Here is a 24,818-nt window from a genome sequence, read left to right on the forward strand (position 1 = left end):
AGTAGAAAGCCTCATCTTTCTCCCACGAGAACCATATACCTTGTTTAATTACAATGATTATAATCCTCTCCATGTACCATCAGTTAACAGTATTTCTCCCTATCCACTTTAGCTTTTTAAAAAACAAACAAACAAAAAACCCACTTGGACATATATAATAATTTACATCTCCAAAGGGCACACTTTGCAAGTCTGCCACCTGGCCACCAGCTCTTAGTCCCTCACTTCCTATGAATCTAGAGTCTTTAGCTGCTCCCCTTCTCCATGCCCCCACCTCTGCCTCCCTCTCTGGCGTCCTGCTTCTCTGGATAAGATCTTGCATTCTGCTTGTGCGCTTCTCCCTTGATGGTCTTAGGGTCCTCAGTTTCTGGACTGTAAGATTAACCACTCCCCTGTTTTTGTTGCAAAACTTCTACCATTATTGTGACAGTTGCAATTAGTCATGATAACAGTTATTCACTATTGAATCATGAATCTTATCCCCATCTCTTTTTCACCAGACCCTTCTAGACAAGATGAAATCTATTCAGTAGGGACTCCTTCTTTCCCCCCATAATCTTAAACTCCCTCTTGAAACCTTGTAAGCCAGTCACTTTGTGCCCCCTCATTTTAGGTAGACAATGCCTTAAGTTGTCTGTCCCTATCTACCTTGTGTACAGAGGGGATAGCATTGATACTTGATGTGAAGACTCCTTCTCTCTCTGTTGATATTTAGAGTTACTACCTCAATGAATATAAGTCAGGTTCATCAAATTGTAGCAATTTACCCTTGTTTCCTTTATAAAAAAAAAAAAAAAAAAAATTCCTGGGTAATCTTTTCGCTAGTCGAGTTCTGATTATTGAGCCATTGAGGCTAGGTCAGATGGGTACTGTCTGCAAGTTTGGGTGTTCTTGTGCATCTCCCCTCACTTCTTATCAGCTGAATGCTTCACTCTGAGCTCTAGCCCTCTGTGGCTATGTCCTTGTCCATGGGCTCAAGTGTCCTCAAGGTGTCATGACACTTTGGACCAACCAGACCCTCCTCTTCTCTCTCTCATCTCCAGGTCAATGGGAGTCAATGGACTGTGGTTGAACTTAGCCCATTTCTTCATTGCTGCCTTTTCCCCTCTTCCACTCGCCAGTAGACCAGTGTGGTCCCCAGCAAGCTTACATGCTTGTTTGTGTGTTCCCTTTGAGTTTCAGTCTTAGAGAGGAGTTTGTCCTGAAGGAACTTGGTTGCTAGCCTTGATGGCTTCCTGGTGAATAGCTTGCTTATTCTTGCAGTAGCCAGTCATGCTGACATTTTTGTTTTGGTTTTTTCCTGATCTTTTTTGAAGATGTATCTTCTGTCGCTGTATCTGTTCCAGACTGATCTGCTTGTCCTTTCTAGTGGGAATGCCCCACCTCATAAGGTTCTGGATGGGACTCAGGATGCCACCTAAGGTCCTATACTCTGTAAAAGCTTTGCAAGAGGCCTGTTTCACTGGGCAAGTTCTAGAACCCCTTTTAAGTATTCCAGTCAGTTATAGGCTGAAGACGGGCTTATAAGTTTTCTCTAATCATATTTCCCAACATTCTTTTCTATCCCACTCTAGTGTCTATTTTACAATAGTAGGCAAGGGAAACATATTAATAAGATAGGCAAGCATTTTAGTATTATTTACGCTCTTCAGGTTATACCTAGATCCCTGTATCCCACAACCTTGTTTCAAGGTTGAGCATGCATCACTATTTCCCTCTGTCCCATTTAGGACATGTGAATCTGTCTCAGTGTTTTCCTGTCTATCTTGTTCTTCTGCCTCCTCCTTTTCTTATATTGCCCTCCCAACACCTGAACTAAACCCCCCACCCCAACCCTATTGTTGTGGTTACCTTGTTGTTGTTGTTGTTAAGTGCCGTCGAGTCGGTTCCGACCCATAGCGACCCTGTACAGGGTTTCCGAGGGTGTAAATCTTTACGGGAGTAGAAAGCCTCATCTTTCTCCCGTGGAGCAGCTGGTAGTTTCGAACCGCTGACCTTAAGGTTCACAGCCCGATTCGTAACCACTACGCTACCAGAGCTATTCCATTAATTCTTCCCTCCATTTAAGACAGTCTATTTTATCCTGTAATCTACCTGACCTTCCCACCATCTGGATCTTTGTTCCTCTGTGTTTACCTTCTTTCACATTGTAATTGTTTTTATCATAGACTGACCTCCCAGATCCTCTGTTCTTATAATTGTATTCTGTCCTTGACTCTTCCCTATGTCGGTTGAGTTTAGGGTGATGCTGCCACGTATGTCACTCTCTAGTTGTTGTCTGTTTTTGTTGGTTCTCATTCCACAGAACTTCCTTTAGGATGTTTTTCATAGCAAGGTTGGCTTTGGCAAAATCTCTTAGCTTTTTTTTATCCTGGAATATTTTGATTATATCCATTATATTTGATTGACAGGTTTGTTGGGTAGAAAATTCTTGGGTGGAAGTTTTTTTCTTTCAGGGTTTTACATATATGTCTCACCATTGCCTTCTTGCCTTCATGGTTTCTGTTGAGAGATCCGAGCTTAATCTGATTTGCTTGCCTTTGTATGTTTCTCTTCTCTTTTCCCTAGCTGCTTTCAGGATTCTGCCCTTATCTTTGATTTTGGAGAGCTTGATTATTATATGTCTCAGTGATTGTCTTTTAGGGTCTATCCTTCCTGGGGTTCGTTGAGCTTCTTGAATGCTTATCTTTTCACTTTTCAGGATGTTAGGAAATTTTTCTTCCAGAAGCTCTTCAACTATCTCCTCTGTGGACTTGTGTGATTCTTCCTGTTCCGGAATGCCGATAATTCTTAAGTTATTCTTCTTCATGTTGTCCAACATGAATCTTAGGCCTTCTTCAGATTTTTTTTTATCCTTTTATGTGTTTGCTCTTTGATCTTAGTAGTGGTGAGAGATTTATCTTCTAGTTACTAGTTCTGGCTTCTGTCTCTTCGATTCTACTCTTTTGCCCTTTCAGTGTATTGTCCAATTCTGATATTCTATTATTAATCGTTTGGACCTCTTTCTGTAGATTTTGAATTGTTTCCAATGCTGTATCTATAGTATTTGATTGTTCCTGTAGCGCTTTACTTACTTCTTCCTTATTTTCTCAATTCCATCGTATATTGTTTTGATATATTTTATATTCATTTTTCTGAATTCCTTCTCAGGCATTTCCAAAGCCTGCCCATCTTCCAGTGTGGAGTGTAGATCTTCTTCCAACTCATTTGGCTCAGTCACTTTATCTCGTTTCTGGATATGTGCTGATATGGTCATCTGCTTCTGTTTTTTGGGCATATTCAGGAGTTATCTGTGGCCTTAATACTTAGATGGGTATATATATATATATATTTTTTTTTTGCTTTCTGATGGCCTCCAGGTAGATGTGATGAGGAGATGGGCTTCTCTTTTCACTCTTCTTCCTGAGAAATTTCAAGATGCCACTGTTTGTTGTGTGATGTAACTCAGGATTTAATTTTCAGCCTATTTCCTTTTTAGTCTGCCTGTCCTGCTCCACAATCCCCATTCAGGCCTTTTTCTAGTTATAACAGTTTAGGGCCGGCTGTGGCCGTTTGGTTTTAAGTGGAAACTGTCTCTTTAAATTTGAGGAGATCTGTACACATGCATAGTAGTACCCTCCGGGGGTGGAAATGGGGGCCTACTCTCTCAGGCACCCCCTATAGTCACCAGAATGGAGGTGCGCAGACAGTGAGAGACCAATGAATACATACAAAAAAAAAAAAAAATTGTCCACACCTTTATCTCTGTGGTTCTATCAGGCATCTATGGCTGCTCTGATCCTTCCCCTGCTTGGTCTCACCCAAAATGGCAACTCTGGGAGCAACTGAGCATCTTGAATTAGAAAGCAATGGATTTCTTGCTTCTGCTACAAATTCCCCTAGCTGTAAGCCTTCCAACCTTCTAAATATTCCTTTACATGTGGTTCAGAGTTCTGGCACCATCTCCTGAGCCTGCTTGGCCTGGTATTCTGTGTTGTTGCTGACGGAGCTCTTCACTGCACTTCCACCCTCTCTGCCATCTTGTTTGTTCTCCCTGTGTACTGTCTTTAATGTTATTTAAAAAAGGTACTTGGAATGAGAAAATCATTGGTCTTGAAAAATTATATTATGTGAGCTCTAGCATTGTGTCTATAACCAAGGCCATATTTTACAATGATCCTTGTTTCCAACCTTTGCATTTCAATCATCAGTAATTAATTATCAATGCATTTACTTACTGATGAAGATCAAAGACCACCGCCTTCGGTATGGATTGCACCTCAAGTTTGAAAAAAAAAAAAATCCTCATTACTAGATTAATGAATAGCATTAAGATGGAGAAAAGACTGAAGTTGTCAAAGACTTCATTATGCTTGGATCAACACTTAGGGAAGCAGCAGTCAAGAAATCAAATGATGTATTGCATGAGATAAATGTGTTGCACAAGATCTCTTTAAAATGTTGAGGACTAAGGTGACCCTGACCTAAGCCATGGTATTTTAAAAAACCTCATATGCATGTGAAAGTTGGACATTGAATAAAGAAGACCATAGAAGAATTGATGAATTTGATGCATATGGTGTTGGAGAATATTTTATTGGTGTTGAAGAAAATACCATGGACTGCCAAAAGAAAAAGAAATCTCTGTTGGAAGAAGTAAAACCAGAATGTTGTACTTCTGGTTGGCCTAACTCTGTCTTTCATACTTCAGACATACTATCAGGAGGGACCAGTCCCTGGAGAAAGGGCATCATGGTTGTTAATGTAGAGGATCAGTGAAAAAGAGGAAATATCCAATGGGATGGATTGGCATAGTGGCAGCTAGCAGAGTCAAGCGTAGTGTTCTGTTCTGTTGTGTATAAACTTGCTATGAGTCAGTACTGACTTGATGGTATCTAACAACAACAACAATGTAACCTCATAGTAGTAAGACCTTCAGGTTTTGTTGAGTTATGGAAATCAAAGATGTTAAAATTGTGAATGCAAAGGATCTACTGTATTATAAGATCTCGTAGTCTATCCTGATATTTGAAGTATGAGTGTGTCCACAAAATTTCTAAAGCCCCTTCTCTTGTTAATGAAATTTTTTTATGGCTGTTTACTTCCCTTTTGCTCAAGTTAATTGGATGAGGGATGAGAGTATCTGAAGGGGTGGGGTGGGGGTAGAGGAACTGTCTTGTACTTCTTCCTTCCTGTGTTAGTTCATGCTGTGGTTACCTAAGCTCAGAATCTTGGGTAAGTCCCAGCTCCTTGTTCAGGATAGTCCCACTCGTCCCATTGCTTTACACTTGTCAGCAGTTTTATATCTTTTGAAGGTGTCTGCTGTAAGTGGTCATCTTTAGAATGTGAAGATATTCTTTTTGTCCACCGGTGCTGCTCTGTTTGGCTGCAGTTACTTTTTCTTGGTCATATTTGGACTTAACTTCTCACAATTCTATATAGTAATACTCTTTCTTTTTTTTTTTTTTTAAGGGTTAAAATTTATATTTTATATTCATTTTCTTTTGAAGGAGGAGAGCTAAACCTCTTCTTGTTTGGGGGACTCAGTATTTTCTCAAGCCCAAACAACATTTTTTTCACTTTGTGTTTGGCACAGTTTTTGTTGTAATTTAATAACTATGCTGGTTTTGGCGAGAGAGGGAAGATGAAAGGACATTAAAGAGTAAAGCCTCTCTTTCACCCTTGTAGTTTTTAAATTTTAATTTAAGGAAAATATACATATTCTGTAACTTTATTTATTAAATTGATGGAAAGCAGGCTATAACCTCCACTGTCTTTGAGATAAAGTTTCAAAGAGAGATGCTTCATTTTTCACTGAGTAACTAAACCATGAAGCACAATCTGATCCAGAACTTTATTGAGGAAGATTCTTTCATGTAGCAAAATAGGAAAGAATTTCTTTCTTTGGTTCTTTCTTCCCTCAGTGGACTTGGACCCTTATTTCAAGCTGAAATTGTAAATAGTTCAATTACAGTATCTGATAAGTTGGACTTTAAATACTTGAATCTACATTGATAATAATTTTCTGTGAGAAGATGTACCCTGGTCATCTTTTTGGAAATTTATATATTCTAGAAAACAAGATAATTTTTTTTCCCTTTGTAATTACTAAGATTAGAATATATATATTTGTCATTACCATCATTTTCATTGATTACCCTTTTTAAGAAAAATTTACTGTTGTAGATTGTCATATAAAATTAGTCATTTTAACCATTTTTATGAGTATGACATTAAGTGACATTATATTCATAATGTGCATCTATCACCAATATTTCAAAAGTTTTTCTGACATCACAAACGGAAATTCTGTACCCTGTTTCCCTATCCCCAGCTACTGGCAACCTCAAATTTACTTCTATCTCTATGAATTTGTCTAATCTAAATCTTTCATATCCATTCATTGAATCGTACAAAATTTGTTCACTTGTGTCTGGCATATTTCACTTAGCATAATGTTTTCATGGTTCTTGTATGTTGCAGCATGAATCAATGCTTCATTCCTTTTTATGAATGAATAACATTCTATTGTATGGATATATACCACATTTTGTCCATCCATTTATCTGCTTCCACATTTGGTAATTATGAATAATGCTGCTGTGAACATTGGTGTACAAGTGTCTGTTTTCTGTTTGAATCACTGCTTTCAATTCTTTTGGACTTACACCTAGGAAAGGAATTGCTGGGTCATAGGGTAATTCTTTGTTTCTCTGAGGAAGAGCCAAGCTTTTTCCTATAGAAGCTGTGCTGTTTTATGTTCCCAGCACAAGTGAATAAGGATTCCAATTTATCCATATCTTCACCATACTTTTTATTTTCCATTTTTATGATAGTATCCATTCTAGTGAGTCTGAAGGTAGATAATTAGTATCTTTTGATATACAGAACCCCAAACCAAAGCTCTTGCTGTTGCTTGAATTCTGACTTATAGTGACGCCATCGGACAGAGTGGAACAGTATCTCTAGGATTTCCAAGGCTGCAGTCTTTCCAGAGATGCTGACTGCATCATCGTTCTCCTGTGGGTGCCTGGTGGGTTTGAACCTTTTGAATAGCAGCTAGATGCTTAAACACTGGATCACAAGGCTCCTTTGATGAATAAACATTTTTCAGTTTTGATAAAGTTCAGTTGATCTGTTTTTCTTTTTGTGCTTTTGGTGTTGTATCTAATAATTCATTGCCAAATCCAGAGCCCTAAAGATTTATTGTTTTCTTCTCAGAATGTTACAGTTGTAGCTCTTCTGTTTAGGTCATTGATCTGTTTTGAGTTAATTTTTATATATGATTTGAGTTGAAGGAGCCCAATTTCATTCTTTTGTTCATGTAGTTTACCTTTCTTAACCTCTTCAGGCAGTCCTCAGATTTCAAAAGTGTTTCATTCCTAAGTTTGTCTTGCATTGAAATTTGTATATAAGTTAGATATAGTTCCTATTCAACGTTAGTAAAATTTTGTCTTAGTATATATATTGTACTTTTCTATGTATGAATACACATTAAAGAAACACTTCTACATACACTAAAACATCTTTAACATAATAATATAGTAATAATAACAATGTTTTGATGCACATCACAAAGTTTCACTGGTTATATGTAAGTTGGACTGTAATTCTGTTGTATACTCTTTGGAAAGGGTCTATTTCTATTAGCAATTTATTTTATTTTGTTGTTGTTGAGAATATAAACCGCAAAAGAAGACCAGAATTTCTGTATGTACAGTTCAGTGACACTGATTACATTCCTCTAGTTGTGCGGCCATTCTCATCTTTTCTGAGTTGTTCCTTCTTAATATAAACTTACTGCCCACCCCACCTCCCACGAGTAAGGTTCCTATCTAATGTTTGCTGTTGTCAATTTGATTCCATATAAATAATTATTTTCACTTTTCAGTGAATTGAGTGAACTTTTTTTTATGAATTGAGTGAAGGTTTACAGAGCAAATCTTCAATTTTATGTTCAGAAAATCATACTTTGCTTCATTGAGGTGATTGCAAACCCCTCCATGTACCAACAGTTAGCATTATTTACCTGTTTTCACTGGTGTGGCGCTGTTGGATAAGCATTCAACCACAAGGTTGAGTCCTGGTGTGGCACTGTGGGTTAATATCCTGGAATGCAAGGTCTGTTTGAACCGCAAAGTTGATGGTTCAAGCTTATCAGCCACTCCTCAGAAACCCTGTACAGGGTCCCTATGAGTTGGAACCGACTTGAAGCACTTTAACAACAACAAGGCTGATTTGAACCAAGGGTTGGAGGTTCAAACTCACCAGCCACTCCTGTTGTTGTTCTTAGGTGCCATCAAGTCGGTACCGACTCATAGGAATGCTGTGTACAACAGAACGAAACACTGCCTGATCCTGGGCCAACCTCACAATTGTTGTCACGCTTGAACCCATTGATGCTGCCACTTTGCCAATCCATGTCGCTTGGGGGGGGGTCTTCTTCTTTTTCTCTGACCCTTCACATTACCAAACATGATATCCTTCTCCAGCGACTGGTCCCTCCTTGCAGTATATCTGAAGTATGAGAGATGAAGTTTGTCCATCCTGGCCTCCAAGGAGCACTCTGGCAGCACTTCTTCCAACAAAGATCTGTTTGTTCTTTTGGCATCCCATGGCACTTTCAATATTCTACTCCAATACCATAACTGAAAAGCATCAGGTAGTGTAGTGGTTATGAGTCGGTCTGCAGTTCGAAACTATCAGCTGTTCCGCGGGAGAAAGATGAGGCTTTCTGCTCCCATAAAGATTTAGAGCCTTGGAAACCCTATGCAGGATCTCTGTGAGTTGGAACCTACTCCACAGCACACCACTACCATCACCAGCCACTCCTAGAAAGCCCTATACAGGAACTGACTCATCAGTACTTACAGCAACAACCAACATTCACTTTAACTATTGTATTCCTCCCTGTCACCCATGTTAACATGTACCTACCCTCTAGCTTATGAATAAGTTTTCTACCCCTGTAGGAGTCCTGGTGTGGCTCTGTGGGTTAATGCACCAGACTGCAAAGCCGATTGAACTGTAAGGTCGGCGGTTCAAGCTCACCAGCTGCTCCTCGGAAACCCCATACAGGGTCACTATGGGTCGGAATCGACTTGACGGCACTAACAACAACTACTATCCTGTAACCATCATTGATGGTTTCTTTTATTCAGAAAACATTTTCTTAACTTTTTACAACATTGGCGCCTCATACAATACATGTCCTTTTGTGACTGGCATGTTGTGGGGTGTTGCAGATTTATCATTATTTTTCAGTGTTGCATAGTATTCCATTGTGTTCTGTTGATGGACATTTTGATTGTGTCTATCTTTTTGATGTGTCTTTTATAGACAGCATATTGAAGGATCCTGTTTTCTTATCCATTCTGCTCTCTGTCTCTTGACTGATACATTTGATCCACTTACATTCATTGTAATTATTGATAATTATGAATTGATTGCTGTAATTCTTCTGTGTGTTTTTATGTGTTGCTCCTTATTTCTTTGTTCTACATAATTTTTGTGCTTAGTTCATTTTGTTTGTGAGTTTCCTTTTGAATAAGTCTTAAAATAACATAGTGCTCAAGACAAATGCTTTACTGTTTAAGCTAAACTTATTTTGTTTTAAGAATTCTGGGGTGGAAAGAAAGACTTAAAGGTGGTATTTTTTGGTTTAACGATGAAAAGGTTATAATTTCATGGGTTCATCTAGTCTTCAAATTCTGTTCTGTGTTTTCCCTCTTTTGATCAGTATTTTTCTGTAGAGTCATTAATCAAAATGCTTAATTATGGTAGCGGGCATCATCTAGTTCTGGTCTCATGGCAAAGGTGGCAGTTGTTAATGGAGGCAATTAACCACACATTCCATAATCTACTATACCTACTATACCTGACTTTCCTTGTTCCTTTGTTACTCCAGGCAAATAGAGAACAGCTGTTGTGCCCTATTAGTAATTAATTTCAAATGAAGAATAAACTTAAAGATATTAAAATACTTTATTAAGAAAACTACTGAAGTATAGATGGCAGAATTACATTTAAAATGGAATATATTCTGGATCAGCTTTTGAAATTGTCTTTTTAATTTCTTTAATATGTGCATTCATAATTTTTTAAAAACAGTTGAGCATTATTTAATCCACTTCCGGCCAGAGATTCTTTGTGATACTTATGTTGTTGTTGTTAAGTGCCATCAAATTGACTTTGACTCATAGTGACCCTGTATAGCGTTTCCAAGGAGCAACTGGTGAGTGTGAACTGCCAACCTTGTGGTTCAAACACATGGAGAACGAGTGCTTATCCTCTATTTATACTAGCTATAATTTTGTTGGTTAGTCTTTTTTTTTTTTAAGCTGGAGTAATAATAATGATTAAATACAGATTTGTTGTAACTTTGTTTTCCTCTGGCAGATATTTTAGTAGTTAAATATTGTTATTGCTAATTAAAGTTTTTATTTTCTTTAATAACAGATTTATATCTAAAACTGGAAGATGTGACCCATAAATTTAATAAGCCCTGTATAATGGATGTAAAGATAGGACGAAAAAGCTATGATCCTTTTGCTTCATCAGAGAAGATTCAGCAACAGGTCAGCAAGTACCCATTAATGGAAGAGATTGGGTTCTTGGTGCTTGGCATGAGGGTAAGAGTAATTATTAATATGTATGTTCTCTTTAGTTATTATTCCCTTGAAAATTATAGATATAATAATGTGTATATTATCAAAATACAATGTATTGTGGAATTGATTCAGCCATACTCTCCAGTGTGTCAACCTTTTGAGTACAGAGGGTTTGTTTATTCACTGATAGGGTCAATATGTAGCACAGTTCTGGCACACATTAGCTGCTTAGTGAGTAGGTGAACTGGAATGACTGCTCTGTAAGACTCTGACTTTGGTAATTTATTTTTTAAAAATAGCTTTTAAGTTCAAAAAAAGGGTAGCCACAAGCAAGAGAATTATTTATGAGTTTTCAAAGAGAAATGGGCTAAGTTTATATATTCAGCCATTTTTCTGTCAATTTAAAATAGAAGGAGGAAAGGAAAAGTAGGTGATTGTTTCAGACTTTGCAGCATGAAAGGTAACTTTAAAACATTGTGATTTATGAGGGGGGTTCAGAAGTTCATGGAAAATGGAAGAACCGTTTTGTAAGACCACGATAGTTTTACTTGTTCATGATTCTATAGGTTGGCAATTTGAGCTAGACTCAGCTAGGAAGAAAATGAAAACAAGTCTGCGAGAGCCAAAATATGACTTTGAATATATCCCACCTGAATTTAGAGATCATCTGAAGAACAGATTTGATACATTAAACACTGAAGACGGAAGACCAGAAGAGTTGTGGGATGACATCAAGAACCTCATACTTGAAGAAAGCAAAAAGTCATTAAGAAGACAAGACAGAAGGAAATGGTCAAAATGGATGTCAGAAGAGACACTGAAACTTGCTCTCCAGTGTAGGGATGCTAAAGCAAATGAAAGAAATGAGGAGGTCCAAGAGCTGAACAGAAAATTTCAAAGATTAGCTCAAGAAGATAAAGCCAAATATTACAAAAAAATGTGCAAAGATCTGGAATCAGAAAACCAAAAAGGAAGAACATGCTCAGCATTTCTCAAGCTGGGGGAACTGAAGAAAAAATTCAAGCCTCGACTTTAATTATTAAAAGAGTCTCTGGGCAAATGATTGAATGATGCAGAAAGCATCAAGAGAAGATGGAAGGAATACACAGAGTCACTGTACCAAAAGGAAATGGTTAATATTCAACCATTTCAAAACATAGCATATGATCAAGAGACAATGATACTTAGGGAGGAAGTCCAAGGTGCATTGAAGGAATTGGCAAAGAACAAGGCACCAGGGATTGATGGAATAGAAATTGAAATCTTTCAAGAAAGTGAGGCGGCACAGGAGGCACTTATTCATCTCTGTCAAGAATTTGGAAGACAACTATCTGGCCAACTGATTGGAAGAGATCCATATTTGTGCCCATTCCAAAGAGAGGGGACCCAGTGGAGTGCAGAAATCATCGGACAATATCTTTGCTATCCCATGCGAGTAAAGTTTTGCTAAAAGTAATACAGAAACAGCTGCAAGCATACATTGACAGAGAACTTCCAGAGGTTCAAGCCAGATTCTGAATAGGCCGTGGAACGAGGGATATCCTTGCTGATGTCCATTGGATCTTGGCTGAAAGCAGACAATATCAGAAAGATGTTTACTTGTGCTTTGTTGACTATGCAAAGGCTTTCGATTGTGTGGATCTTGACAAGCTATGGACAACATTGCAAAGTATGAGTATTCTAGAACACCTGACTGTGCTTATGAGGAATCTATACATGGACCAAGAGATAGTAGTTTGAACATTACATGGGAATACTGAATGGTTTAAAATTAAGAAAGGTGTGTGACAGGGTTGTATTCTTTCAGCACACTTATTCAACCTTTATGCTGAGCAATTTACCCGAGAAGATGGGTTATATGAAGAAAAATGTGACATCAGGATTGGAGCAAGACTCATTAACAACCCTATGATATGCAGATGATACAACCTTGCTTGCTTGAAAGTTAAGAAGATTTAAAATATTTACTGATGAAGAGCAAAGAGCACAGCCTTCGGTATGGATTACATCTCATTGTACAGAACACAAAAATCCTCACCATTGGACAAATAAACAACATTCTTATCAATGGAGAAAAGATTGAAGTTGTCAAGGACTTCATTCTTCTTGAATCAACTATCAACACTCTTGGAAGCAGCAGTCAAGAATTCAAAGGACGTATTGCATTAGGCAAATCTGCTGCACAAGACCGTTTTAAAGTGTGGAAGAGCAAAGATGTCAGCTTGAAGACTAAGGTGTGCCTGACCCAAGCCATGGTATTTTCAGTAACCTCATATGGATGCGAAAGCTGGACATTGAATAAGACCATAGAAGAATCGATGCTTTTGAGTTATGGTGTTGGAGGAGAATATTGAAAGTGCCATGGGCTGCCAAAAGAATCAACAGATCCATGGTGGAAGAAGTGCAGCCAGAGTGCTCCTTGGAGGCCTGGATGGACAAACTTCGTCTCTCATACTTTGGCCATATTGTCAGGAGGGACCAGTCGCTGGAGAAGGATATCATGTTTGGTAGGGTGGAGGGTCAGAGAAAAAAGAGGAAGACCCCAGCGAGATGGATTGGCCAAGTGGCAGCATTAGTAGTCTCAAGCATGGCAACAGGAGTGAGGTTGGCCCAGGATCGGTCTGCTGTGCATGAGGTTGCTGTGAGTCGGTACTGACTCAATGGCACCTAACAACAACAACAACATCTTCGCTTTTGTTTTTCATTCTTTTCTTCTGCCTCTTATTTCCTCTTTTCTTCTCCCCCCACTTTGATCTTTCTTCCCTGTTCTCTTTCTCTTTTCATTTGCCTCTCCCTAGTTTTCTAAGAGTTATTTGTACTTCTTCCTTTTATTTATTTATTTTTTCTGTAGATCCTTTTCCTATCCCTCTTTTCTGTATTTACTTATTATATTCTTTTTTTCTGGTCCCTGTCTGTTTTTCTCCTTTAATATTTTCTCTTTTCATTGTTGGCTGAATACTTGTTTATTCTGTTTTATTTCCTGGTGTGTGTGGTGGAAATTGTGGGGAGGTTCTCCTTTTTCCCACTCAGGAATCATTCCCATACAGCCCAGCCACAACTGTACCTTCTGCAGCTCTACCCACTAGAAATGCACCAATACCAGCTCTTCTGTCACCCAATCATCAGTAAGCAGCAGCTAACACCAGTCAAGGGACTTTGGTAGCATAGGGATTCTGAGTAGAACTGCTAACACCAAGGTCAGCAGTTCGAAACTACCAACTGTTCTGTGCAAGAAAGATGAGGTTTTCTGCTCCTATAAACAGTTAGCCTCGGAAACCCTATACATGGCCGCTAAGATTCGGACTCGACTCCACAGCACATAACCACCAACACCAGCCAGTGAAGGGTGCATATGTGTCCATTATCTAACTACACCCACAGGAAACAGTTGGTGAGAGCCTAAGAACACTTCAAGATACAATCAGCAATTAAATTCAAATACAGCAACCCATAGTGTCCCAATGACAACAGACAATTTTAATTAACACAAAGAAACAAGATAGAATAGCACAATAACCAGGATGCATGTCCAAAAAACGTTTCTGAGGAATATAAACCAATGGAACTAACTGAAAAGGAATTCAAAAGGTGATATTTAGGTATCTACAAATGATCGACAGACAGATTGAGGTGAGCAAGGAGAATACAAGAAAAAAAATTAAGACGAATTTAGGAAAAAGCACTACAAGACCAAATAGACCAAGTAAATGCAAAATTTGAAACAATACAAAACTTGCAATTAAAATCGCAGAAAGTTAATACTAAGAGTTTAGAACTGGACAATTCACTGAAAGTACAAAGAAGTAGATTTAAAACAATGGAAGCTTGAATTGGTGAACTGCAAGAAAAATCTTTCAATAGTATGCTTGAACAAGCAGAAAAAAAGAATGAAAAACAAAACAAAACTAAAAACAGCCCAAGAGTTACGCAGGACAACATGAAGAGGAATAACTTACAGTGACCATAACAGACAATGACAATAAAAAGCACCAAGAAAATTGTTGAAAAGTAATTGGAAGAAAATTTCCCTAACATGAAACATAAGAAGATATGCATACCAAAAGCTGAACAAATGCCAAACAGGATAGATCCAAAAGAAAATCACCAAGACATATATATCATAATCAAAGTTTCCAAAACCAAACACAAGGAAAGAATCTTGAAAGCAGCTCTAGAAAAATGAAAAGTTACATACGAAGGAGAAGCAATAAGACTAAACTCTGATTTCTAAGCAGAAACCATGTATGTGAGAAGGCAGTGGAATGACATACACAAAACTCTAAAAGGGAAAAAACATTGTCAACCCAAAAGCATATACCCAGCAAAGTTGTCCTCATATATGATGGTGAAATTAGGACATTTCCAGATGAGCAGAAATTAAAGGAATTTGTCAAACAAAACCAGTTTGACAAAAAATACTAGAGGATGCTCTTTGGGCTGAGAACCAATAACAGCAAGCAACAACCTGACATTAACATACATGACAGCACCACCCAGAACTCAATCCAGATATGTTGTTGTTAGTATTTAAATTGCTGTTGGTGGGTTTGAACTGCTGACCTTGTGGGTCACAGTCCAGTGCTGATCCTATAGTGTCATATCAGGAGTCCAAACTAAATATGGGAACCAGAAATGAATAAATTACAGGGTAACCTCAAAGAAAATGAATACACCTTCACATCAAAATAAGAAAGAGGCAAATCAGAAAGATTTAACAAACATTAACACAACAGAAAAGGAGAAAAATGAAAAGAAAACCCACTAACAAAATGAACTTATAACAGAAAATGATCACAAAAGGATAATTATCGTAGAAAATTATCTCAAAAATCTTAAACAAAGATTGCATAAGACGATTGTTGTAAAAGTTAAAAAAAACTACAAAGGTTTGATTACTAAATGAAACATTCTGTGATGTTACAGACTCCTGGTGTGGCACTGTGGGTTAATTCATCGGACTGCAAAGTTGATTTGAACCACAAGGTTCAAGCTCATCAGCTGATCCTTGGAAACCCTATATAGGGTCCCTGTGGGTCAAAACTGACAACGGCACTTAACAACATGATGATTACAGGCTGGGTGGACAGTGGGTAAGGGGCAAATAAACTGAATAGAGGTAAATACTGTTAACTGATGGTACATGCAGTGGATTGCAGTCATTCTAATGACATGAAGCATATAATTTGTTGAATGTGGGACTGATGACCTTTTTTGTGAACCTTCACTCAACCCACAAAAAAAGATTAAAAAATAAAAAGGAACTTTTATATCAAAACAGAAATAAACAAGTTATTTAACTACCCAACTTTTTCTACTACAGGGTAAACATTAATATAAATATATAAAAACTTTATATACTTCATCAACTTCACAGTCTATTTAGTGACATCAAGAGATACTTTATTTAAAGGAATACTGTCCTGGAGAAAACTTTTAAAGATGTGGAATACCAGTTATAAATTATTCAAGTTTATCTTTATCCTGAGCCTATAAACCTATTATGATAAAAAGTTCAATGAATTTATGATCTACTATAATAATAAGCAGTCATCTGAATGTTACAAACAGTTAAGCACTTGACTACTATCAGAAAGGCTTGTGGCTCAAACTCACACAGAGGCGCCTTGTAATCAGATAACCAAAACAGTCTTGAAAAAAATAACCAAGTTAGGGGACTTAAAATTCCTGATTTTAAAACATATAAAAAGCTGTAATTGCTGACGTCAGAGGAATCTTGGCTGAAAGCAAAGAATACCAGAAAGATGGTTAGTTGTGCCTTTTTGACTATGCAAAGGCATTCAGCTGTGTTGATCATAACAAACTATGGATAACATTGCAAAGAATGGACATTCCAGACCACTATCTTGTGCTCATGACGAATCTAAACATAAACCAAGAGGCAGTTGTTAGAACAAAACAAGGGGATACTGAATGGTTTAAAATCAAGAAAGGTGTACATTAGAGTTGCATTCTTTCACCATACTTTTTCAATCTGTTAGGTGAGTAAATAGTTTAAGAAGTTGGATTATATGAAGAACGTGGCATCAGGACTGGGGGAAGACTCATTAACAACTTGCAACATGTAGATGATACAACCTTGCTTGCTGAAGCGAAGAGGAATTAAAATACTTATTGATGAAAACCAGACTATAGCCTTTAGTATGAATTGTACCTCATTGTGAAGACATTCATCCTCACAAATGCACCAATAAATAACATTATAAACAGAAAAAGGATGGAAGTTGTCAAAGTTGTCAATGACCTCATTTTATTTGGATCCAAAATCAACATTCATTGAATCAGTGAAAACACATTTGTGAGTTATCAGTGTAACTGATGCTGAACCCAAGAGGAAACTGTAGAGAAAGAAATAGAGTGAAAAGACGAGGGGGGCATGCATTAAGATCGATCTGGCAAAAGAAGACTACAGAGTGGCCTTAGGAAGAAATCAGGAATGTGTGATATCATGGACACAAAAAAGAACACTTAAGAGAGGCACTGGTCAGCACTAAAAGCTTCTGGGAAGTAAAATAAGAATACTAAAAATGCTATTTGTATTTACTGACATGAAGATGTCATTTGAAGACCCAATCTGGTGGCATAATAGATTAAATACTGAATAGAAAGTGGGAAAATGGTTGTGAAAAGGAGGTAAGATAAACCAGATGATCTCTAAATTCAGGTGAGATATATTCAAGGTCACATTTTGGCTCTTGTGGACTTGTGTTCATTTTCTTCAGCTTTGGTTTGAATTTGCATGTGGGTAATTGATGGTCTGTTCCATAGTCTGCCCCTGGTCTTGTTTTGACTGATGATAATGGAACGTTTCCATCTTCTCTTTCTGCAGGTGTAGTCAATTTGATTACTATGTATTCTATCTGGTGAGGTCCATGTGTATAGTTGTTTCTTATGCTGTCTGAAGAAGGTATTTGAATGAACAAATCATCGATTTGCAGAATTCTTTCATGCAATCTCCAGCAGCATTTCTATCACCAAGGCTGTATTTTCCAACTACTGATCCTTCTTCTTTGGTCCCAACCTTTGCATTCCAATCACCGGTAATGATCAGTACATCTTGATTGCATGTTTGATCAATTACAGATTGAAGAAATGGATAGAATTCTTCTATTTCTTCCTCACTGGCTTTGGTGGTTGGTGTGTAAATTTGAATAATAGTGGTATTAACTGGGCTTCCGTGTAGGCCCATGGATATTATCCTATTACAGACAGTGTTGTACCTCATGACTGATCTGGATATGTTCTTTTTGACAATGAATGCAAAACCATTCCTCTTCAATATGTCATTCCTGGCGTAGATATACCATGTGGTTGTCAGGTTCAAAATGGCCAATACCAGTCCATTTCAACTTACTTAATGCCTAAGATATCGAAGTTTATGTGTTCCATTTCATTTTTGACAGTTTCTAATTTTCTAAGATTCATGCTTCGTATATTCCATGTGCCGATTATTAATGGTTGTTACAGCTGTTTCTCTTCATTTTGAGTTGTGCCCCATCAGCAAATGAAGGTCCCATGGGCTTTTCTCCCACAGTTGCATTTTGAGTGTCTTCTAACCTGAGGGGCTTATTTTCCGGCGCTATTTCTGACAGTGTTTCTCTGTTATTCATAAGGTTTTTAGTGACTAAATATTTGAAAGTAGTTCGTCACTCTTTCTTCCTAGTCTGTCTTTTTCTGGAAGCTCATCTGAAACCTGTCTACCATGTGTGACCCTGCTGGTATTTAAAATAACTGGTGGCATAGCTTTCAGAATTACAGCAATTCACAAGCCACCACAGTACGACAAACTGACAGACATTACAGAGGGTAAAATTCAAGGGAATGGAAAGGGAAGAAGGAGAAAGAATAAATAAAAACAGTGAAACCAACAAAGGATAAAAACCAACCCCCAAACAAATAGTGTAGTTGTTGGACATGGAAAGAAAAAATGGAAATAATTTCACGCGGTGGGTATGGGAGGGATGTGACAGCAGAGTTCCTGGCCTACATAGAGTTCCAATGGTCCTCAGTGTTTCTAGGGCACTCAATCTGGACGTTGTTTGTCGAGGCCCTTACTGAAGTTGGTTTCAGAGTTTGTTAGGACCAAAGGGCAGCTGGGGATAGGGTGCTGGTCTATTGGTATGCCTCCCAACTGTATGGTTCCGAATTCCCAGAGAGCTCGGCCTGTGCTGACGATAGGTGTGGGGGTAGCTGGCCACACCTGTGGTCACGAGGAGAGTGCAGGGAAAAAGAAAGACGTGTGCCTTTCCTGTTGTCTATTTAAATCTGCGTGACCAGGCCATTTTTGGTTGTCAAAGGTTCAAGATGATCATGCTGCGTCTGGCCAGCTGTTCACAATTCAGTTTCCCTCTCGCCATCCCTGCTCAGCTTCTCCTCTCAGCAAGCACTCAATACACTTCTCTCACTTTTTCCCTGAAGTTCAGGGCTTCAGGATTTATTTTTATGTGTGTCTGTTTTATTTGGTCTTTGTTATAGAGGGTCCGTGTATGCATCTGCCATCTTACCAGAAGTCCTCTAGAATTGCTTTGTTTTAAATCACTTTTGGCAATTATAAGAAGCCCTCCTAGCATGTGGAATAGGTGTTTGATTGTTAAAGATTTATAGCCTCGGAAACCCTGTTACAGGGTCGCTATGAGTCCACCAACTCCATGGTGTACAACAACAACAACAACAACAACAGTGCCATCCAAGTTCATCCATGTTATGAGGTGTTTCACAGACTCATTGTTATTCGCTGTTTTATAGTAGTCCACTGTGTGTATGTACCAAAGTTTGTTTATCCACTTTTCCATTAATGGGCACTTAGATGGTCTCCATCGTTTTGATATTGTGAATAGTACTGTGGTGAACAACGGTGCACATTTATCTATGCAGGTCCAGCTCTTATTTCTTGTGAATATATACCAAGTAGAGGGATTGCTAGGTCATACGGTACTTCCATTTCCAACTTTCTGAGGAAATGCTGTACCATTTTCCACAGCAGTGAGACCATTTTATAGCTCTACCAGCTATAGGAGTGTCTCAGTCTCTCCACACTATAGCCAGAATTTGCTGTTTTCTGTTTTTTAACTTTGCTATTAATGCTGGTGTGAGATGTTATCTCATTGTTGTTTTGATTTGCATCTTTCTAATAGTTACTGAAAGGAGCTCTGGTAGCGCAGTGGTTACAAATCGGGCTGCTAATCTCATGGTCAGCAGTTTGAAACTGACTTTATGAGGATTTCTGCTCCCATAAAGATACACAGCTTCAGAAACCCTGTACAGGGTCGCTATTAGTCAGAACCGACTCCACAGAACATAACATCAACAACAGTAGTTAATGATTATGAACATTTTTCTTCAAATGTTTGTTGGCTGCCTGAATGTCTTCCTTGGTGAAGTGTCTGTTCATGGCCAATACTTAATTTTCAATTGGGTTGTCTTTTTCTTTTAGAGGTGTTGTAGTTTTCTACAAACCTTAGATAATAGTTCCTTGTCTAATATGTTGTTACAAAATTTATTCCCCCTCCCCCTCCCCCGGAACTGACACCATTTTTGCTTCTTGTTTATGTTTTAAAGGTGGGAATGTAACTTTTGATTTACACATGTCTTTGCTACTGACTGATGTCTGGATTGTATGTAGGGATTGGATTTTTCCATTCCAACTTTAACTAGTAAAGTAGATAAATAGAGGAAGAAGGAAGTTTCAATGTGTGAAATATAAATTCTCCTTGTGTGAAATTTAAATTCTCATACGTGAATTTAATTCAGTTCAGATAATGCACCTCAGTAATACAATGGTGGTGTCTATTTTGAAAATCTCTAATATATAGTTATGTGTATAGAGGACATGAGTTTTGTTGTTCTTAATAAATTTTGGATACACTGTTGTTACTATAAAACATCATCTCTCTTGTACAGTTTTTGGTGTTTATAAAGTACCTTCTTTTGTAATAACTTTGTTCTAGATGGATTGTCTATCTTAAAGAGGCTGTGTGTGTGCATATGTGTATAGAACACATTTGTGTGTGTAGAACACATTCATTACATTTTCCAGTGTAGTGAAGTTTTTGAGATAGATGGTAATTAGCTATTTCAGAGTAAAAACTTTAAATAATCAGTCTCTAAGTAAATATATTCTTAATGCTTTTTCTCTTAAAATAATTAGTTTTTCTTAAGATGATAATATATAGTGGTATAGTTCATACTCTAAAAAGTATAAAAATGAATACAGGATACTAAATGCTGTTATTTCCCCCCCAATGTATCCTACATGTTTTAAACAAACAAAGATACTGCATGTTTGTGCACTCTTTTCTCTCTCTCTGTTTTTCAGAAAATCTCTTTTGCTGTTTTCCTTATTTAACGTATCATGGAGATCTTTCCATGTATCTGTGGAATAAGTTTCTAGAAGGGGAGTTGCTGAATCAAAGGCTTACATGTATTTGTAATTTTAATAGGTATTGACAGTTTAGATACAGAACAACTAGTGGCAACTTTGCCCCCCTGGGGACATTTAGCCATGTCTGGAGCCATTTTTGGTTGTCACACTGGGTGAATGGTTCAACTGGCACCTAGTTGGTAAAGGCCAGGGATGCTGCTAAACATCCTGTAGTAGTCAGGACACTCCCTCCCCATTCCTGCAGTAAAGAATTAAGCAGCTCTGTCGGATGAACACTGAACTGTGAACCACAAGGCCTGTAGTTCCAGCCCACCAGCTGTTCTGTGAGAGAAGATGAGACTGTCTTCTCCCACAAAGATTTATCACCTCAGAAACCCTATACAGGGTCAGAATTGAGTCGATAGCACTTAACAACAATAGTTATAGTGCTGCTGTTGCGAAACCTCGATAGAGAGGATTGATTGCTAATTTATACTTCAACTTTCAGAATATGAATATGCCTATTCCTTTGCCAGCAATGTGTTGTCAGACTTCTGTGCATGTGCCAATTTTAATAGGATGAAAAGTGGTGTCTCAGGGAAATGTTTATTTGTACTTACTATGAGTGTAATTGAGCATCTTTGTTTGCTTGAGAGTGACTTGATTTCTTTTCTGTGAATCTTTCATATCCTTTGTCATTTTCCCGTAAGAGTGACTATGTTCCTTTGTCATATAAGTATTTTTTTCTGTTTTTTATTTGATGTCTACATGTAAAACATAATAACATAATGAGTGTTTTTTGTTTTTTTTTTAAATTTAAGGTTTTTATTGTGGATTGAGTGAAAGTTTACAGGGCACATCATCAGTTTCACATTCAACCATTCATATAACTTGTTTCATTACATTGATTATAATAATCCCTTCCATATACCATGAGTTGGAAGTATTTCTCTCTATCCACTTTAGCTTTTTAAAAAATACACAAACAAAAAAACCCACCCAGGCATATATAATAATTTACATCTCTAGGGCACATTCTAAGGAGCTCTGGTAGCGTAGTGGTTACGAATCGGGCTGCCAACCTCAAGGTCAGCAGTTCGAAACTGCCAGTGGTTCCGTGGGAGAAAGATGAGGCTTTCTGCTCCCATAAAGATTTACAGCCTTGGAAACCCTGTGCAGGGTCACTATGAGTTGGAACCGACTCCATGGTACTTAACAACAACAACAAGGGCACATTCTGCAAGTCCACTCCTGGGCACCAGTTCTTAGTCCTTCTCTTCTTAGTCCATGAATTTAGAGTCCTCAGCCGCTCCCCCTCTCTATGCCCCCATCTCTGCCTCCATATCTGGCGCTGCTGCTTCTCTGGATAAGGTCCCGCATTCTATTTGTGCGTTCTTCTCTTGATGGTCCAGGGGTCCTCTATTTCTGGACTGTAAGATTAACCACTCCCCTTTTTTTATTACAAAACTTCTACCCTTACAAGTGTGACAGTCACGATTAGTCATGATAACAGTTATTCACGATTGAATCTTACGAATCTTATCCCCATCTCCTTTCACCAGACCCATCCAGACAAGATGATAGCTATTCAGTGGGGACTTTTTCTTTCCCCCCACCCTCTTAAACTAAGCTCCCTCTTGAAACCTTGTAAACCAGTCACTTCGTGCCTTTATTGCCCCTTCATTTTAGGTAGCCAGTGTCTAAGTTGCCCGTTCCTACCTAAGTGGATAGCACTGAAACTTGATTTGAAGACTCTTTCCCTCTCTGTTGGTATTTAGAGTAACTACCACTCTGAATATAGGTCAGGTTCATCATGAAGATGTATCTTCTGTCACTGCAGCTGTTCCAGTCTGCTTGTCCTTTAATGAGTGTTTTTTAAAACATATTTTATACAGTAGACATTTCTGAGTTTAGGTTCGAAGGGCTTTCCTAGTCACCAGTTACTCAAGCATTCTTTTTGTGGGGGCATTTATTTCATTTTATGCATTTATATCTGTGGGAGAAAGAGGAGGCTTTCTGCTCCCGTAAAGATTTACATTCTCGATAACCCTGTGCAGGCTTGCTATGAGTCGGAACTGACTCCACAGCACATCACCACCATTACTGGAATTTATCCTGGTATGAGATGAATACAGCTTTATTTTTCTTTCAGATCTCAGTTTAATTGGTAAATAATCCCTTTTTCATGGATTTGAAATGCTAAAATTATACTAAATTCTCATATGTAGTTGAATGTTGAGTCTTCTCTGAAAACGTAGATTTGTGTCTGTGTATGTGAGAAAACATTACTCAGAAATGGTTTCATGATGTCTTCATGTAAATCTTTTCTTTCTTTCTTGTTGTTGTAGGTATAATTGGGGTCTTCCTTTATATTTTCTAGGACTGGTGTGGCACTATAGGATAAGCACTAGACTGTTAACCACAGTGTCAGTGGTTGAAATCCACCAGCCACTCTTTTAGTCAGAACTGACTTGATGGCACTTAACAACAACAACACAATATATTTTATAATTGATTGTATATATGAAAGCTTATTGTCCTAATATTAATATACTCAGAATAAACATTTTAAATTCTCATTGTTTGTATTAGTTTTTATAGATTATGTTACAGTATATGACTGTTATCTTCGATCAATAATTTTATCTTCTGCTTTCCAAATTATTACATTTCTAACTTCTTGTTCTTATATCTTTGCATTTGCTAGTAATTCCAGAAAAATATTTGATAATAATAATGATGAAAAATACTTGTTTTAGAATGTACTTCTTGTTTATCTGCTTCCTTGTTTTCTCATTACACTTGACAGGGATATTTGGTGGGTTGGGATAGCTATTTTGCCATACTGCCAGTGTCCTTCTTTTCTTCAGAGTTTTCATTTTTCGTAGTTGTTTGGGGTTGTTAGGTACCGTTGAGTTGGTTTCAGTTCATAGCAACTCTGGACACAATAGAACAAAACACTGTCTAGCCCTTCACCATTAGTATTGGATGTTAAGTTTGTTAAGTTCCTTTTCAGCATCTGTTATATGACATGGTTTTTTTCCCTCGCTACATCTATTAGATTAAATTATATAATTAGATTTTCTTATATTGAACCATCTCTGTATTTTCTTGATAATCCCTATTTGATCAGGGTGTGTTTGCTTTTTAATGGTCGATTTTTTTTTTTGGACAGGTTTATCATGTTCATTCTGACAGTTATGAGACACAAAACCAGCACTTTGGAAGAAGCTTAACGAAAGAAACTATAAAAGATGGTAAGGATTACGAAATCTATATCTCAGTGCTTATGTTATTGAATAGACATCAAAGTAATTCTAAAGGTATTTTAGTTTTAATTCTACTTCAGTGATTTAATTTATAGTAAGAAACATCCCATCCCCCCGCCCCCCAACGGACCTTTGTTTCATATAGTAATCATGATACACCAAAGCTATGGGTCCATGAATGGACTTCTTTTACTTTTTCATTGAATCCTTTTTTAATTTTATTCTTTTAAAAACCTAATGAACATTTATGAACCATCCTTCTAGCCCAAGTACTAGATATTATCTTAAATATTAAATAATGCAAGAAGCAACAAAAGAAGATGGAAGGAAGGAATGCATAGAGTCGTATAGGATCAAGAACTGATGGTATTGAAGGAAGGAGTGCATTCTGCACTATTTTTTTGCCAATAGCAAAAACAAGGCTCCAAGGAATTGACTGGAAACCAATTGAGATGTTTCAACAAACTGATGTGTAGTGCTACAGGTGCTCACTCATCTGTGCCAAGAAATTTGGAATGCAGCTTCATGGTCAGGCAGCTAGAAGACATCCATATTTGTGCTGATCCCAAAGGTGACTCAGTG

The 24,818-nt window shown here is 37.7% G+C and overlaps 1 protein-coding gene across 1 annotated transcript in view; it reads left to right on the forward strand.

The window, feature by feature from the left end:
• IPMK (inositol polyphosphate multikinase) overlaps nucleotides 1–24,818 on the forward strand; it is a 77,295-nt gene that overhangs the window by 47,644 nt on the left and 4,833 nt on the right. Inside the window, exons 4-5 of the mRNA XM_006831103.1 lie at nucleotides 10,438–10,610; nucleotides 24,143–24,224. Coding sequence (XP_006831166.1) covers nucleotides 10,438–10,610; nucleotides 24,143–24,224 — 255 coding nt within the window. The remainder of the gene's footprint in view (nucleotides 1–10,437; nucleotides 10,611–24,142; nucleotides 24,225–24,818) is intronic.

This window comes from Chrysochloris asiatica, unplaced genomic scaffold, assembly GCF_000296735.1.
Source record: "Chrysochloris asiatica unplaced genomic scaffold, ChrAsi1.0 scaffold00003, whole genome shotgun sequence".
Taxonomy (NCBI): Eukaryota; Metazoa; Chordata; class Mammalia; order Afrosoricida; family Chrysochloridae; genus Chrysochloris; species Chrysochloris asiatica.